The following is a 19,344-nucleotide window of genomic DNA, read 5'->3' on the forward strand; positions in this document are numbered from 1 at the left end:
CTTTACATGTAGTATAGTATGGTTAAAGCCACAGAGATACTAATATAGGAACTCTCTCAGCAGATTCGACCCCTCAAATAACCTCCCAACAATTAATCAAACAAGAAAAGTGTTAACATAAAACAGGAGTTTCACGTGCACCCTGCAGGTTTCAGGCAGGTGCCCTGCTTAGTCAGAAAACAAAAAGGTTTTAAAAATTCAAACAATTTTTGTTTTTTTTTGTTATGCATTTGCTATCCGCTTTCTACCGTCAACCAAACAAGCTGAGAGTAAAAGGCTCATGTACACTTTCACAATTTAGACCAATAGTCCAGTCTGTAAGATAAAATGAGCTGTTTTTTCCAGTTCGCCTCTCTTTCCATAGAGTTTGGTGTGTATGGCAGTTTCGATTGGCCACTCAGCTTGTCTCAGGTCTTGATGAATTGGACACGCCTGTAAGATGTGTTCTGCTGTTTGGTCTTCCAGGCCACAACTGCAGGTTGGTGTTGCTGCAAGTTTAAACTTTCTGAACATGTGAGCATTCAGTCGGTTGTGGCCTGTCCGGAGTCTCAACAGAGTTACTTGTTCCAAGCGACTGAGAAGGTGGTAATCATCTTGTTCTGTCCTGGGTCTGTTGGCTGCCTTTATCAAGGTTTTCTTCTCTGAGAAGCTAATGTTGTTGCTGGGCTGTACATGATTAGCTCCTAGCTTGGCTAGCCTGTCTGCTTCCTCATTTCCTGGAATCCCACAATGTGCTGGGATCCACTGTAGAGCTACTCGTCTTTCCTTTGCTACCTCTTGCATGGCTTCATTCAGGTGAGGAAGTTTTTCCCCTTGCAAGGCTTGTAGGACTGAGAGAGCATCTGTGAGGAAGACAACTTGTTGACAGTCTTCTTTTGCATCCTTGATCATTGTAGCAGCCTGAATAAGTGCATGGGTTTCTGCATTGTAGTTGGAACTGTGGGTGCCGGTTGGTACTTTTGCAGTTAGGGTATTTCTTGAAGGGAGCTTGATAAATATGCCTGCCCCTCCATTGGCCACAGCATTTGTTGACGAACCATCAGTGTATGCATGGATCCAAGATTCTTCTGGGTACCGGTCACTGATCATAGCCATTGCCAGTGACCGTTTGACCAGGTCGTTTTGGGAGTCTGCTGAAGCCAACTGTGGGACAGACATGCTGATCTGTAGATTGGCTTGTTCATCATTCCATGGTTGTGGAAGATCTGTTGGGCAAAATGGAAGTGTCTTTGGTAACGGGTTAGCTTGGTGTTCTCTAGTAAGTCTTCTACTTTGGTGGATGAAACTGCTACGTTTGAGACGATTCTTTGTCAGACCATCCATTCTTTGTTTCATTGGATGATTGGGCAGGTACCTGAATTTCTCTGCCTGGATCATGATCTTGGCATCTCTCCTCTCACCAAGGGGTTGTATTGCTGCAGTTTTTTCCATGTCTTTAATGGGTGTAGACTTCATGGATCCCGTTATGATTCGCAGAGCTTGGTTTTGAACCTTGTCTAAAGCTTGCTGGTTGGTCTTTGCAGTGGTTGACCAGGCTGATGAGCCGTATTCAAGATGCGGCCGTACAGTTCCTTGATATACTCTCTTGAGGATTGTCTCATTTGCTCCCCAGCTAGTTCCTGCTAGTTTCCGCATGATGGCTAATTTGCATCTGGCTTTTGTCTCTGCCTTTTGAATATGTGGTTTCCAAGTTTGTTTCTTGTCGAAGGTGACCCCAAGGTATGTTACTTCATCTGCATGTTTCAGTGGAGTGTTCCCAATTTTGATTGTTCCTGCTTTTTTCTTTGGTGATAGAGTGAAGAGTGTGGTAGAAGACTTGTCTTTATTGATAGCCACACACCATTTTTCTGACCAGGCTGTCAGGTTGTCTGCTGCTATCCGCATTCTGTAGGTGGCAGTAGTGGCATGCTCTTCCTTGCACCACATCACCAAATCATCGGCATAAAGGGCAGCTTGTATTCCATTGGGAAGTTCCTGCACAAGGTCATTGATGAAGATTAAGAAAAGTGTAGGTGATAGGACTCCTCCCTGTGGGACCCCATGTCGCAAAAGTATTTTCTTGCTTTCTTTTCTGTCAACTGTGACCCTTGCTCTACGGTTGTGAAGATATGATCGGATCCACGCAAGCATGTTTCCAGATATGCCGCTTCTCTGTAGCTTGACGATGAGGCCATCCGTCCATACTTTGTCAAATGCCTTTTGCAGATCTATCCAGGTGGCTAACACATGTTTTTTTTCTTGGAATGCATCTTCAACTTCTTGAGCAAGATATGCTGTTTGGTCTTCAGTGCTGTGAAACTGTCTGAAGCCTGACTGTTCAGGGGACAGGATGTTCTCAGTTTCCAGATACCATTGTAGGCGTTGGTTGATTATCCTCTCCACTGTCTTAACAACACAACTGGTTAGGCTGATTGGACGGTAGCTTTCAGCTTTTTTTTCGGTCTTTTCCTTTCTTGTAAATAGGGATCATAGTAGCCTCTCTCCAGATTTGTGGAAGGACCCCATTTTCCCAACTGTGATTGAAGATCTCCAGTAGTTTTGTTGACTGCTGCACTGCCAATGTGAGTTAGCATCTCATTGGTGATCAAGTCTGGGCCTGGTGATTTCCTATTCTTCAATTTCTTTAGAGCTACATGTAACTCATGCAGTGTGATAGGTTGTTGCATGGGTCCTGTTGGAGTGGCGTTTATTGATCTCTCCCTTTGTTCTTTTCTTGCTTCTCTTTGCTGTTCGACAGTTATGTGTATGCTGCTCTGTTCTTCATAATTGTCAGCTAAGCGATTTGCTGCTTGTTTGCCTATAATCATTTCTCCATTATCTTCCAGTGTTATCCTCTGTCCTCTGTTGTCCTCATCATTAAGTTGTCTTGTGAGTCTCCATAGTTTGCTTCCATCTCTCTCCATATTTAGAGCTGCTGTCTTTTCTCTCCAACTTTTTCTTCTTGCCTGTATTTTTGCTTTGAGATATTTTGCTTTCGCCTGCTGAAGCTTCAGGTTGTTGTCATGTGAGGGTTGTTCTTCAGCCTTTTTCCTAGATTCAGACATGTCATCCTGTAGTTTTTGAAGGTGGTTAGTCCAGTAGGGTTTGTAGTCTTTTCTAGCACCTCTTGGGATTGTCTCATGGGCTGCCTGAAGGATACATGCATTAAATTCCTTGACAACATGGTTGATATCCCTTCCTTTCACTTGCAAATTCTTTATCAGAGTGCTTGTTCGATGTCTGTAGATACCCCATTTTGCCTTCTTATAGTTCCAGCGTGGAAGTGGAGACTGAATGCTGATTTTTCTGTTGACAGTGAGGATTATTGGTCTGTGGTCACTGCCTCCTAACTGCTCTCCAACTTCTCTTTTCATATCTCTCTGGATGTCTTCGGTGCAGAAAGCAAGATCTGGAGTGGAGGTGGTGTGCCAACATCTGGAGTAAAACGTTGGAGTGTCATTTGGGTTGTTGACTAGAATCAGTTGATTTTCATCTTGCCAAGTTTCCACTTCTTCTCCACGTCGATCTATGTGATTGTATCCCCAGCTCTGTGAATGGCTGTTGAAGTCACCAACTGCTATGAAGTTTGCTTGAGATACCTCTATGGTGTCTAAGGACAGTGGTCGATCATTGGGACAGTAAAAATTTAGGATTTGTAATTCTTCTGCATTTGTTTTGACCTTGATCATTTGATATTCAGAATCCTGCATGTGCACTGATGTCTCATAAGCATGGATGTTGTTCCTGATGAGTGTCAGAATTCCTCCTTTATGGCGGTTTGTTCTGTCAGATCTGAAACATTGGTAGCCTCTGATTTTGAAAGCTTTGCTGTTTTGTAGATGAGTTTCTTGTACACAGCAAATGTTGATGGCTTTCTCATGTAGGAACTGTTCTAGTTCTGTCTTTTTGTTGAAAATTCCCTCAGCATTCCAGTGCATTACCTTGAGGGGTTGTTGTTTCTTTGCTGTTGTTGTTCGGCCAGTAACTTTCCTCCCTCGCCCCCTGGCACGGAAAAGCGAATGGGAAGGACCTCCAGTAGCATGGGGTGGACTCCATCGAGGCACGGAGCCCGACACTGCCTCATCCTGGGGGGACTTCAATGGGCAAGCATCATTTCTATTACATCTGTCTATTGGTATATTCATTTTGTGATTTTTGCGTGGTACTGTGGTTTTTTGAAGAGCGCCAGTGGCCCAATACCTCCGTCTTCAGCTCTTTAGGTTTTCTGTCTGGGTTACCTCAACCATAGCTTCTGGATCAAGATCCTACCTGGGAAGCACCGGGTTGGTTTTGATTTTGGAGATTTCCTTCTCCTAGATAGACTGTCTTTCATGACTTACGCCCTCTATCTGGTCGTCTATTTACCCATAGTTGGGGCTGGATTGGTGAGTGCCAGAGCGTGTCCATACGCCGATGGGTCATGCACACTGCACCTCTGGGGCTCCAGCTGCTCCGAGATCCCCTCCAGTTTAGCCTGGGTCCGTGAGGGCCCAGTTACCATGGTGTGCCAAGCTGTGAGAGCAGGGGGCACTGAAGGAGTCTTGTTTGTGTAGAGGCTATGTACCGGAAGGGTGGGACTTACGTACTTCTGCCCCCTTTTCACCTTGTCAGGCTATCCGGCGGCGGCAGCTGAAAGCGAGAAGGTTATAAGCCCACTACGCTACACTACAGCACTAGACACATCACACAAACCTGTGGTCAGGAAGCCACCACACCACTAATCTAGACCTATAAATAAGACTGAATACACGACGTCCGTTACCGTGTCTTACCTCCAAACAACGCCAGTTTAACCAGGAACATGACGTAGGGTGTATACCTAAGACTGAATACACGACGTCCGTTACCGTGTCTTACCTCCAAACAACGCCAGAATAACCAGCAACACGACGTATCGTGTATACCTAAGACTGAATACACGACGTCCGTTACCGTGTCTTACCTCCAAACAACGCCAGAATACCAGCAACACGACGTATCGTGTATACCTAAGACTGAATACACGACGTCCGTTACCGTGTCTTACCTCCAAACAACGCCAGAATAACCGCAACACGACGTATCGTGTATACCTAAGACTGAATACACGACGTCCGTTACCGTGTCTTACCTCCAAACAACGCCAGAATAACCAGCAACACGACGTAGAGTGTATACCTAAGACTGAATACACGACGTCCGTTACCGTGTATTACCTCCAAACAATGCCAGAATAACCAGGAACAGGACGTAGAGTGTATACGACGTCCGTTACCGTGTCTTACCTCCAAACAATGCCAGAATAACCAGGAACACGACGTAGAGTGTATACGACGTCCGTTACCGTGTCTTACCTCCAAACAACGCCAGAATAACCAGGAACACGACGTAGAGTGTAAACCTAAGACTGATTACACGACGTCCGTTACCGTTTCTGGCCTCCAAACAATGCCAGAATAACCAGGAACACGACGTAGAGTGTATACCTAAGACTGAATACACGGTGTCCGTTACCGTTTCTTACCTCCAAACAGTACCAGAATAACCAGGAACACGACGTAGAGTGTATACCTAAGACTGAATACACGACGTCCGTTACCGCGTCGTTTTTCCAAACAATGCCAAAATAACCAGCAACACCACGTAGAGTGTATACGACGTCCGTTACCGTTTCTTACCTCGAAATAATACCAGAATAACCAGGAACACGACGTAGAATGTATACCTAAGACTGAATACACGACATACGTTACCGTTTCTTACCTCCAAACAATGCCAGAATAACCAGGAACACGACGTAGAGTGTATACCTAAGACTGAATACACGGTGTCCGTTACCATTTCTTACCTCGAAACAATGCCAGAACAACTAGCAACACTACGTAGAGTGTATACGACGTCCGTTACCGTGTCTTATTTCCAAACAATTCCAAGATAACCAGCAACACCATGTAGAGTGTCTACGACGTCCGTTACTGTTTCTTATTTCCAAACAATACCAGAATAACCAGGAACACGACGTAGAGTGTAAACCTAAGACTGAATACACGGTGTTCGTTATTGTGTCTTACCTCCAAACAATTCCAGAATAACCAGGAACACGACGTAGAAATGCATTTGTACTATAGGTGCTGATTTTCTTATTGTTTCTCAAATGTGTTAATACGTATAAGGCTACATCCATAATGTCCGTGTACGTATTACATTCTGATTGGCCATGAATAATATTACATCATGACATATATTCACAAACACAATACACATAATTAACCAACAACTGCTCATATTTAAAAAGTTTAGTCAATAAAATATTCATAATACATGTATTTAGCACTTATTACAGTCGAATCCATGAATATTCATATATTCTGAACATACATCTGTTATTACATATATGTTTGTTTGTTTGTTTTTTATTTAACGACGCCGCTAGAGCACATTGATTTTTTATCTTATCATCGGATATTGGACGTCAAACATATGGTCATTCTGACACTGTTTTTAGAGGAAACCCGCTATCGCCACATAGGCTACTCTTTTTACGACAGACAGCAAGGGATCTTTTATTTGCGCTTCCCACAGGCAGGATAGCACAAACCATGGCCTTTGTTGAACCAGTTATGGATCACTGGTCGGTGCAAGTGGTTTACACCTACCCATTGAGCCTTGCGGAGCACTCACTCAGGGTTTGGAGTCGGTATCTCGATTAAAATCCCATGCCTCGACTGGGATCCGAACACAGTACCTACCAGCCTGTAGACCGATGGCCTGCCACGACGCCACCGAGGCCGGTTACATATATGTAGATATTTCGAAATAGTCTACGTTTAGAAGGAAGGAAATAATTTATTTAACGACGCACTCAACACATTTTATTTACGGTTACATGGCGTCAGACATACAGTTAAGGAAAACACAGATATAGAGAGGAAAACCGCTGTCACCACTTCTGGAGCTACTCTTTTCGATTAGCAGCAACAGGATAGTACATACCACGGCCTTTGCTATTCCAGTCGTGGTGCACTGGCTGGAACGAGAAACAGCCAAATAGGGCCACCGATCCTAAAGCAACCGCACATCTAGCGAGCGCTTTAAAACTGAGCTACGTGCCGCACGCTCTATAGTCCTACCGGCCTCGGTGGTGTCGTGGTTAGGCCATCGGTCTACAGGCTGGTAGGTACTGGGTTCGGATCCCAGTCGAGGCATGGGATTTTTAATCCAGATATTTTTCTTAAAATTTAATAACGTTTCTGTGTTAATTTGTATGTCGATATATAACTAATTTTAATCACACAAACTGAAATGAGCTTGTCAACATTGACCAGGAATTCATTATGAACTATTCACATAGCATATTAATGCATTACAACGTCGTTTAATCCAAGATGGCCGCCGATGTGTCAGCTAGAACAAGGAAATGGTAATTTATCGCATTTTACATCAGCTGTTAAGAGATTTGTATGCTAATGAATTAACTTTATGGGCAAAGGAAATCATTTTTATAACGACCTCATGCTAAATGAGGTATTGCATCATTATTTAAATCCATGATGGCCATGGAAATGGCTGCCAAGAGTAAGAAATGGCCATATCTTACAATCTATATATTTCCCCCAGTTATACTTTAAAAAAAAGGTTTTCTATACGGTAAGCATTTCAGTTATTGCATTCACTTTCTAATGCAAATAAATTGTATCATTGCTTGAATCAAAGATTCCATAATGATTGCAGAAAACAAAGATATGACCACATTATATGTTTAGCATCACCTAAAACAATCATTTTGAAAGCATCTGCTAAGATTTAAGCGTAAACAAATCATTTTTTCCAAAACATATCACATATAAAGTTGCACGACATGGACTAAGTAGTTCACAATGCCAACCTTGCTGTGATAAATGGGTATGTGCACGCACATTACAAGTGGTTAATGTTTAAACTACGGGTGACTGAAATGTTCTGTCTTTAATTACGAAGGATGTATAGAACACCATTGATAGTTTACATGCATTGTTCACAATATTGTCCAGGCTTATAGGCTGCATTTGAACCAAATACATTACCTGGTAGCATTACCTGAGAGACGAGATACAAAGATAGATGGATAGTAGGAAAAATTAAGGACAGGGAAACCCACACACACGCAGGCACACGCAGGCACACGCACGCACACGCACACATACACACAGTGGGGCGGATTAAATATCGGTGGGTGAAGAGGGGCGTAGTGGGACGGGTTGAAGAAGGGAGGGGGAACAGGGCAGTAGTGGGGTGGGTTGAATAAGGGTGGGTGAAGAAGGGTGTAGTGTGGTGGGTTGAAGAAGGGTGGGTGAAGAGGGTGTAGTTTAGCGGGTTGAAGAAGGGTGGGTGAAGAGGGGAGTAGTGGGGCAGGTTGAATAAGGGTGGGTGAAGAGGGGCGTAGTGTGGTGGGTTGAATAAGGGTAGGTGAAGAGGGGAGTAGTGGGGCGGGGGGTTGAAGAAGGGTGGGTGAAGAGGGGTGTAGTGGGGCAGGTTGAAGAATTGTGGGTCAAGAGGGGTGTAGTGGGGTGGGTTCCAGAAGGATGGGTGAAGAGCGGTATAGTGGAGCAGGTTGAAGAAGGGTGGATGAAAAGGCAGTGGGGTGTAGTGGGGCGAGTTGAAGAAGGGTCGGTGAAAAGGGGAGTAGTGGGGCAGGTTGAAGAAGGATGGGTGAAGAGGGGAGTAGTGGGTGGGTTGAAGAAGGGTCGGTGAAAACGGGAGTAGTGGGGCAGGTTGAAGAAGGATGGGTGAAGAGGGGAGTAGTGGGGTGGGTTGAAGAAGGGTCGGTGAAAAGGGGAGTAGTGGGGCAGGTTGAAGAAGGATGGGTGAAGAGGGGAGTAGTGGGGCAGGTTGAAGAAGGATGGGTGAAGAGGGGAGCAGTGGGGCGGGTTGAAGAAGGGTGTGTCCAGAGGGGAGTAGTGGGGCGGGTTGAAGAAGGGCGGGTGAAGAGGGGAGTAGTCGGGTGGGTTGAAGAAGGGTGGGTGAAGAGGGGAGTAGTCGGGTGGATTGAAGAAGGGTGGGTGAACAGGGGAGTAGTGGGGTGGGTTGAAGAAGGGTGGGTGAAGAGGGGAGTAGTGGGGTGGGTTGAAGAAGGGTGGGTGAAGAGGGGAGTAGTGGGGCAGGTTGAAGAGGGGACTAGTGGGGTGGGTTGAAGAAGGGTGGGTGAAGAGGGGAGTAGTGGGGCGGGTTGAAGAAGGGTGGGTGACGAAGGGAGTAGTGGGGTGGGTTGAAGAAGGGTGGGTGAAGAGGGGAGTAGTGGGGCGGGTTGAAGAAGGGTGGGTGAAGAGGGGAGTAGTGGGGTGGGTTGAAGAAGGGTGGGTGAAGAGGGGACTAGTGGGGTGGGTTGAAGAAGGGTGGGTGAAGAGGGGAGTAGTGGGGCGGGTTGAAGAAGGGTGGGTGAAGAGGGGACTAGTGGGGTGGGTTGAAGAAGGGTGGGTGAAGAGGGGAGTAGTGGGGTGGGTTGAAGAAGGGTGGGTGAAGAGGGGAGTAGTGGGGTGGGTTGAAGAAGGGTGGGTGAAGAGGGGACTAGTGGGGTGGGTTGAAGAAGGGTGGGTGAAGAGGGGAGTAGTGGGGCAGGTTGAAGAAGGGTGGGGTGGGTTGTAGAAGGGTGGGTGAAGAGGGGAGTAGTGGGGTGGGTTGAAGAAGGGTGGGGTGGGTTGAAGAAGGGTGGGTGAAGAGGGGAGTAGTGGGGCAGGTTGAAGAAGGGTGGGGTGGGTTGAAGAAGGGTGGGCGAAGAGGGGAGTAGTGGGGCAGGTTGAAGAAGGGTGGTGTGGGTTGAAGAAGGGTGGGCGAAGAGGGGAGTAGTGGGGCGGGTCGAAGAAGGGTGGGTGAAGAGGAGAATGGAGTGTAGCTCAGGGTAGAGTGCTCATGAAATATTTCATAATTCAGCTACATTTTGCTATTAGCAGCAAAGGATCTTTTATATCCACAAACAGGACATCACATACCACAGCCTTTGATATTCCTGTCATGGGCTACTGGTTGTGATGGATAAATTAAAACAACATTTGGAAAATGGTTCCCCCAAGGGGAATCAATCCAATGTATCAAGACCCTCGGGCGAGCTCTCTATCAACTCATCTAGATGTAACAGTGTAAAATCACAACATACCCCACCCCATAACATTTGTGTACAGACCCTCACCATCCCATATTCACTTTCTTTGGTAACCATTAATACCTAGGTGGGGTTACTAACAGTGTAACATCCCCACATACCCCACCCCATTACATCTGTGTACAGTCCCTCACCATCCCTGATTCACTTTCTTTAGTGAACATTCATAGCTAGGTGGGGTTACTAACAGTGTAACATCCCCACATACCCCACCCCATTACATCTGTAATCAGCCACTCACCATCCTAGATTCATTTTCTTTAGTGACCATTAATACCTAGATGGGGTTACTAACAGTGTAACATCCCCACATACCCCACCCCATTACATCTGTGTACAGTCCCTCACCATCCCTGATTCATTTTCTTTAGTGAACATTCATAGCTAGGTGGGGTTACTAACAGTGTAACATCCCCACATACCCCACCCCATTACATCTGTAATCAGCCACTCACCATCCCTGATTCACTTTCTTTAGTGACCATTAATACCTAGATGGGGTTACTAACAGTGTAACATCCCCACATACCCCACCCCATTACATCTGTGTACAGTCCCTCACCATCCCTGATTCATTTTCTTTAGTGACCATTAATACCTAGATGGGGTTACTAACAGTGTAACATCCCCACATACCCCACCCCATTACATCTGTGTACAGTCCCTCACCATCCTAGATTCACTTTCTTTAGTGACCATTAATACCTAGATGGGGTTACTAACAGTGTAACATCCCCACATACCCCACCCCATTACATCTGTAATCAGCCACTCACCATCCCTGATTCACTTTCTTTAGTGACCATTAATACCTAGATGGGGTTACTAACAGTGTAACATCCCCACATACCCCACCCCATTACATCTGTCTACAGTCCCTCACCATCCCTAATTCACTTTCTTTAGTGAACATTCATACCTAGATGGGGTTACTAACAGTGTAACATCCCCACATACCCCACCCCATTACATCTGTAATCAGTCCCTCACCATCCTAGATTCACTTTCTTTAGTGACCATTAATACCTAGATGGGGTTACTAACAGTGTAACATCCCCACATACCCCACCCCATTACATCTGTGTACAGTCCCTCACCATCCCTGATTCACTTTCTTTAGTGACCATTAATACCTAGATGGGGTTACTAACAGTGTAACATCCCCACATACCCCACCCCATTACATCTGTAATCAGTCCCTCACCATCCTAGATTCACTTTCTTTAGTGACCATTAATACCTAGATAGGGTTACTAACAGTGTAACATCCCCACATACCCCACCCCATTACATCTGTGTACAGTCCCTCACCATCCCAGATTCACTTTCTTTAGTGACCATTAATACCTAGATGGGGTTACTAACAGTGTAACATCCCCACATACCCCACCCCATTACATCTGTGTACAGTCCCTCACCATCCCTGATTCACTTTCTTTGGTGACCATTAATACCTAGATGGGGTTACTAACAGTGTAACATCCCCACATACCCCACCCCATTACATCTGTGTACAGTCCCTCACCATCCCTGATTCACTTTCTTTGGTGACCATTAATACCTAGATGGGGTTACTACTGTAAAATCCCCACATACCCCACCCCATTACATCTGTGTACAGTCCCTCACCATCCCTGATTCACTTTCTTTAGTGACCATTAATACCTAGATGGGGTTACTAACAGTGTAACATCCCCACATACCCCACCCCATTACATCTGTGTACAGTCCCTCACCATCCTGATTCACTTTCTTTAGTGACCATTAATACCTAGATGGGGTTACTAACAGTGTAACATCCCCACATACCCCACCCCATTACATCTGTGTACAGTCCCTCACCATCCCTGATTCACTTTCTTTAGTTACCATTAATACCTAGATGGGGTTACTAACAGTGTAACATCCCCACATACCCCACCCCATTACATCTGTGTACAGTCCCTCACCATCCCTGATTCACTTTCTTTAGTGACCATTAATACCTAGATGGGGTTACTACTGTAAAATCCCCACATACCCCACCCCATTACATCTGTGTACAGTCCCTCACCATCCCTGATTCATTTTCTTTAGTGACCATTAATACCTAGATGGGGTTACTAACAGTGTAACATCCCCACATACCCCACCCCATTACATCTGTGTACAGTCCCTCACCATCCTAGATTCACTTTCTTTAGTGACCATTAATACCTAGATGGGGTTACTAACAGTGTAACATCCCCACATACCCCACCCCATTACATCTGTAATCAGCCACTCACCATCCCTGATTCACTTTCTTTAGTGACCATTAATACCTAGATGGGGTTACTAACAGTGTAACATCCCCACATACCCCACCCCATTACATCTGTAATCAGTCCCTCACCATCCTAGATTCACTTTCTTTAGTGACCATTAATACCTAGATGGGGTTACTAACAGTGTAACATCCCCACATACCCCACCCCATTACATCTGTAATCAGTCCCTCACCATCCTAGATTCACTTTCTTTAGTGACCATTAATACCTAGATGGGGTTACTAACAGTGTAACATCCCCACATACCCCACCCCATTACATCTGTGTACAGTCCCTCACCATCCCTGATTCACTTTCTTTAGTGACCATTAATACCTAGATGGGGTTACTAACAGTGTAACATCCCCACATACCCCACCCCATTACATCTGTAATCAGTCCCTCACCATCCTAGATTCACTTTCTTTAGTGAACATTAATACCTAGATGGGGTTACTAACAGTGTAACATCCCCACATACCCCACCCCATTACATCTGTGTACAGTCCCTCACCATCCCAGATTCACTTTCTTTAGTGAACATTCATAGCTAGGTGGGGTTACTAACAGTGTAACATCCCCACATACCCCACCCCATTACATCTGTGTACAGTCCCTCACCATCCCTGATTCACTTTCTTTGGTGACCATTAATACCTAGATGGGGTTACTAAGTGTAACATCCCCACATACCCCACCCCATTATATCTGTGTACAGTCCCTCACCATCCCTGATTCACTTTCTTTGGTGACCATTAATACCTAGGTGGGGTTACTAAGTGTAATATCCCCACATACCCCACCCCATTATATCTGTGTACAGTCCCTCACCATCCCTGATTCACTTTCTTTAGTGACCATTAATACCTAGGTGGGGTTACTAACAGTGTAACATCCCCACATACCCCACCCCATTACATCTGTGTACAGTCCCTCACCATCCCTGATTCACTTTCTTTAGTGACCATTAATACCTAGATGGGGTTACTAACAGTGTAACATCCCCACATACCCCACCCCATTACATCTGTGTACAGTCCCTCACTATCCCTGATTCACTTTCTTTAGTGACCATTAATACCTAGATGGGGTTACTAACAGTGTAACATCCCCACATACCCCAACCCATTACATCTGTGTACAGTCCCTCACCATCCCTGATTCACTTTCTTTAGTGACCATTAATACCTAGATGGGGTTACTACTGAAGTAAAATCCCCACATACCCCACCCCATTACATCTGTGTACAGTCCCTCACCATCCCTGATTCATTTTCTTTAGTGACCATTAATACCTAGATGGGGTTACTAACAGTGTAACATCCCCACATACCCCACCCCATTACATCTGTGTACAGTCCCTCACCATCCCTGATTCACTTTCTTTAGTGACCATTAATACCTAGATGGGGTTACTACTGTAAAATCCCCACATACCCCAACCCATTACATCTGTGTACAGTCCCTCACCATCCCTGATTCATTTTCTTTAGTGACCATTAATACCTAGATGGGGTTACTACTGTAAAATCCCCACATACCCCACCCCATTACATCTGTGTACAGTCCCTCACCATCCCTGATTCATTTTCTTTAGTGACCATTAATACCTAGATGGGGTTACTACTGTAAAATCCCCAGTTCATATTATGTTTATGTCCGCAATTAAATTATTTTCATTGCTACTGGCTTGTAACAATTGAAAATTGAAGCTAATTTAATATCCTATAAATACCCCCACCCCACAACATTTGTGCACAGCCACTAACCATCCTGAATTCACTTTCTTTAGTGAACATTCATAGCTAGGCGGGGTTACTAACATTGTACCATCCCCACCACATTACATCTGTACAGTCCCTCATCATCCCAGATTCACTTTCTTTAGTGAACATTCATAGCTAGGCGGGGTTACTAACATTGTACCATCCCCACATACCCCACCACATTACATCTGTACAGTCCCTCATCATCCCAGATTCACTTTCTTTAGTGAACATTCATAGCTAGGTGGGGTTACTAACATTGTACCATCCCCACATACCCCACCACATTACATCTGTACAGTCCCTCATCATCCCAGATTCACTTTCTTTAGTGAACATTCATAGCTAGGCGGGGTTACTAACATTATACCATTGTACGGCTCGAGTTTGCCAGATCCTCCTTTCAAATTAACCTGTGAAGAATATTGTCACAGATACAACAAATATAACCCACAAAAAAAATAAAAAATTTAAAAAAACAAAAACACATGCCGTACCTAATTGAAAAGTGATATGGTCAAGGCCATACCAGCCGTACTGTATGTGCCGCCCCTGCCGACGTACCCCACCCCATTACATCCAACAGTGTAACATACCCACATACCCCACCCCGTTACATCCAACACTGTAACATCCCCACCACATTACATCCAACACTGTAACATACCCACATACCCCACCCCATTACATCCAACAGTGTAACATACCCACATACCCCACCCCATTACAGTGTAACATCCCCACCCCATTACATCCAACAGTGTAACATTCCCACCCCATTACATGCAACAGTGTAACATCCCCACATACCCCACCCCGTTACATGCAACAGTGTAAGATCCCCACATACCCCACCCTGTTACATGCAACAGTGTAAGATCCCCCCATACCCCACCCCGTTACATCCAACAGTGTAAGATCCCCCCATACCCACCCCGTTACATCCAACAGTTAAGATTTAGTGAACCCACCCCGTTACATCCAACAGTGTAAGATCCCCACCCCATTACATCCAACAGTGTAAGATCCTCCATACCCACCCCGTTACATCCAACAGTGTACAGATCCCCACACCATCACTGATTTACATCCAACAGTGAACATCCCCACATACCCACCCCGTTACATCCAACAGTGTAAGATCCCCACATACCCCACCCCATTACATCCAACAGTGTAAGATCCCCCCAGTCCCTCACCATCGTTACATCCACAGTCTTAAGATCCCCCCATACCCACCCCGTTACATCCAACAGTGTAAGATCCCCCCATACCCCACCCCGTTACATCCAACAGTGCAAGATCCCCACTCACCATTACTGATTCACTACAGTGTAAGATCCTCCATAGCCACCCCCGTACATACCAACAGTGTAAGATCCCCACATACCCCACCCATTACATCCAACAGTGTAAGATCCCCCATACCCACCCCGTTACATCCAACAGTGTAAGATCCCCCCATACCCACCCCGTTACATCCAACAGTGTAAGATCCCCCCATACCCACCCCGTTACATCCAACAGTGTAAGATCCCCACATACCCCACCCCGTTACATCCAACAGTGTAACATCCCCACATACCCCACCCCATTACATCCAACAGTGTAACATCCCCACTCCATTACATCCAACAGTGTAACATCCCCACCCCATTACATCCAACAGTGTAACAACCCCACATACCCCACCCCATAACATCTGTGTACAGTCCCTCACTAATTCTCCTTTATGATCACAGAGATTTAAATGCATACACAAGCTAATTGATACTAACTGAAAATAAAAACAGACAAAATGAGTTTGAAATAAATATGGTTATATTATAAACAAGATCAGTTACAATATTATACAAATGATTATACTATAAACAAGAGCGTTCAACAATCTTATACAAATGTGTGAACTACTATCTACATGTATCTATCTTACAAATAAAGGTATATTAATTAATTTAAATCAAACATTAAAATCAAACAATGTGTGCCAAATCTGACAGGTTCCTGTTAGTTTGATTTAATATTTCATTAACTCCTTTAAAGAAAAATATAATTATCTCCACTTTTTAAAAAATTATTAGTTTACAGACCATATTTTATAATTATACATACAATGTATACCCACAAGTGTCACGTCTGGTATATCAAAGGTTGTGGTATGTGCTGTCGTGTATGTTTCATGTCTGGTATATCAAATGTTGTGGTGTGTGCTGTTGTGTGTTTTCTGACTGGGGACTGGTGTATCAAAGGCTGTGGTATGTGTTGTCATGTCTGAAGAAAACAGACATAAAAGATGCCTTGCTACTAATCAGTAGAAGTAGTCAATATGAAAATAGCTAGTTAAAGTTTGTTTTGTGTAACGACACCACTAGAGCACATTGATTTATTACTCGTTGGCTATTGGATGTCAAAGTGAAAGTAACAGGTTTCTTTTCTAGTTTTACACCATGTGTGACATTTATCACATTTGAAACATACCATAATGGCTGCTTATTAAACAATGTGCTGAGGTGTAATTAAAATAATCATTTCACATTAAATTATGTACACCACTGTATATCTAAAAAAACATTTAAAAGCAAAAAAATATAATCTTAATATAAATATTAGTAACATATTATAATTAATAAATAATAATAATATATACATTAAAAAAAGAAACAAAAAAACCCCGTCCTTATTGTTTGTATTTCCCCTTCACCCCGACTGAACGAGTAATTCACGCTTATGGTAACAACAAAAAAGATAGATAAATAAAGTGAAATATCTGCATAAAAGTGGCCACAAGAAAACATTAAAAAATATATATTAATAGAATTAATAGAATTTCAAGAATAAAAAAATTAAATTAAAAAACATTTACTGCTTGCTTCCCAGTAGATTTAGTCAGGCTATGACCCTGAAATACAACATGCTACGGCCAAACAAAATATATTTCTCGTCTTTGATCGATTTGACCCTGCTCATCATTTTTTTTAAATTTACTGTGGTAGTACTAACGGCATCATCTATACTACTACATCTATACCAGAAATAATGCTGCGCCTACTCATCTAATAATATTAATCCTAAATTTAATGTGTGAACGAAATATCTGTAATTCAAAAGTAGACTTATGCGACCAATGCGCAAATAAAACAAGTGTTCTCACAATTTTCAGAGATCTGAAACATATAAAATTATTAAAAATACTAATATTTTTTATTATTATTATTATTATTATGTATACATTCCACTATTTATGGTTTGGAAATTGTTGGTGAGCAATAAACTACTCTCCTGAAATTAAAGTCGGAGAGCAATTGCCCACCGTATCAAAATCACACTAATTTCAGGTGAAATAAATGAGCAATATTAGTGTGCGAAGAGGCGAGCAGTTTTTCACCCACGCAGAAAACATTTTACTTGAACATACGTGAGCGGGAGCAATTACTCACATCAAACCATAACGAGTAAGATTCAAATTATTATTTTACAATTTATGAAAATGATAACAATAATAAATATAAATGATATCCTATACATGGGTTATGGGAAAAAAACAACATTTCAGGTAACGCATTTTATTTTGCATTTACCACTTACAACCATGTAAATGATATTATAAATTTAATGCGTGAACAAAACACCTGTAATTCAAATGTAGACTTGTGCAAGTAAATGTGTAAACTCACATGAAACGATGGTTCTCGCAATTTTCAGAGATCTGAAATATATTTAATTATTTCAAATACTAGAAATTTTTATTATTGTTATTATTATATTTATATACATTCCACTATTTATTCCACCACATCAAAAACACTGTAATTTTGGGTAAAATAAATTAGCAACATTGCCATCTAACGAGGCGAGCAGTTTTTCACCCACGCAGAAAACGGTTTACTCCAACATACGTGAGCAGGAGCAATTACTCACATCAAACTATAACGAGTAACATTCAAATTATTATTTTACAGTATGAAAATTATTATGAATATGATAAAAAAAAATACAATAATGAAAATGAAAACTTATAATACAATGTAGTAATAATAATAGTAATTACTATTATTATAATCTGATGATGATATAAAATATTTACAGAATCAGCTGGTAACATGTTTACTGAATTATAGTCCGTCCCACAGGGAATGCCTTTTCACATACTATGAAATTTACTACACGTTATTTATTTCTGAGCCGTACGATTTGTAAATTGTATACAAAAATAGTATCTTTTTGTTATTTCCAAAACACCTTTACCTTTCTTCTTACGTCAAACCAAACTGAAATTATTTACGAAAAACACATTTATAGAATGATGGGACAGACTATAGTTGATAATAACACAATGAGTAAGAAGAGTAAAAATATTAAACTGTGCTTCTCGGAACCAGACACTAGTTAGAAATAAGGGCCGACCCTAATTTGTTTTTTACATTTTTTTAATTATTTTAATATGAAGACTGAAAAAAAAAAAAGTGGTACAAATTATAATTGTGTTTACAGCACATTCCCGAAGTACCCAATTTTTTGTTTTGACCTAAGGTTCCAACAAAATTTGTTTTTAAACAATAGCTTCACAAAAATAAACAGAAAAAACGTTAAAACACATCGGAATCTACAAAACAAAAAGATCGTTTAATCTTGATCCGAAGTTAATTTCTACAATATTTTTAATTTGTTTACTTTTATGATTTTGTTTTGATCTAAGTTTCTTTATACAACTAAAATAATTCTCTTAAAACATTTGGTCATAACAATTTATTGTCTAGTCAAAAATAAACAAAACAGGAAAAAACTAAAATATCGTAAAGTAGAAAAACAACAAGTTGAAATAATCTTCAACCAGAGCGAGTTTCTACAATAATTTCAATTTATTTATTTTTATAATTTTATTTTTTACTTGAAATGTTTTTCATTCAAGTTAAATATTCTGCGTGTAACACAACAGTAAACATGTCACTAAGCTGAAGTTTGATCCAAACAATTAACAATTAAGAACATCTTCAACAAACTCCCAGCTATTGTTGTATCTGTGTCCCAGTCTCTCTGAACACCGACCACATATTTCTGTTCTGGAGTATCTGTCACTGTGGTGGCCGTGGATCTTCCATATTGTGAACTCAGAGGGTCCATTAATGTCGATTTGTTTCACTTCTTGTTCTCCTGGGAACACTGTGACCACGTGACCATCCCCAACGTAAAAACCGAA

General features: G+C 42.5%; 1 protein-coding gene across 1 annotated transcript; it reads right to left on the minus strand.

Annotated features, from left to right (window-relative positions):
* Positions 1-297: 297 nt before the first annotated feature.
* Positions 298-2,130, minus strand: LOC121373072. The gene has a single exon (XM_041499517.1). It carries the CDS (start codon positions 2,128-2,130, stop codon positions 298-300), a length of 1,833 nt encoding a protein of 610 aa, XP_041355451.1.
* Positions 2,131-19,344: the final 17,214 nt, after the last annotated feature.

The sequence above is a fragment of the Gigantopelta aegis genome, chromosome 5, assembly GCF_016097555.1.
Source record: "Gigantopelta aegis isolate Gae_Host chromosome 5, Gae_host_genome, whole genome shotgun sequence".
In the NCBI taxonomy this organism is placed as follows: Eukaryota; Metazoa; Mollusca; class Gastropoda; order Neomphalida; family Peltospiridae; genus Gigantopelta; species Gigantopelta aegis.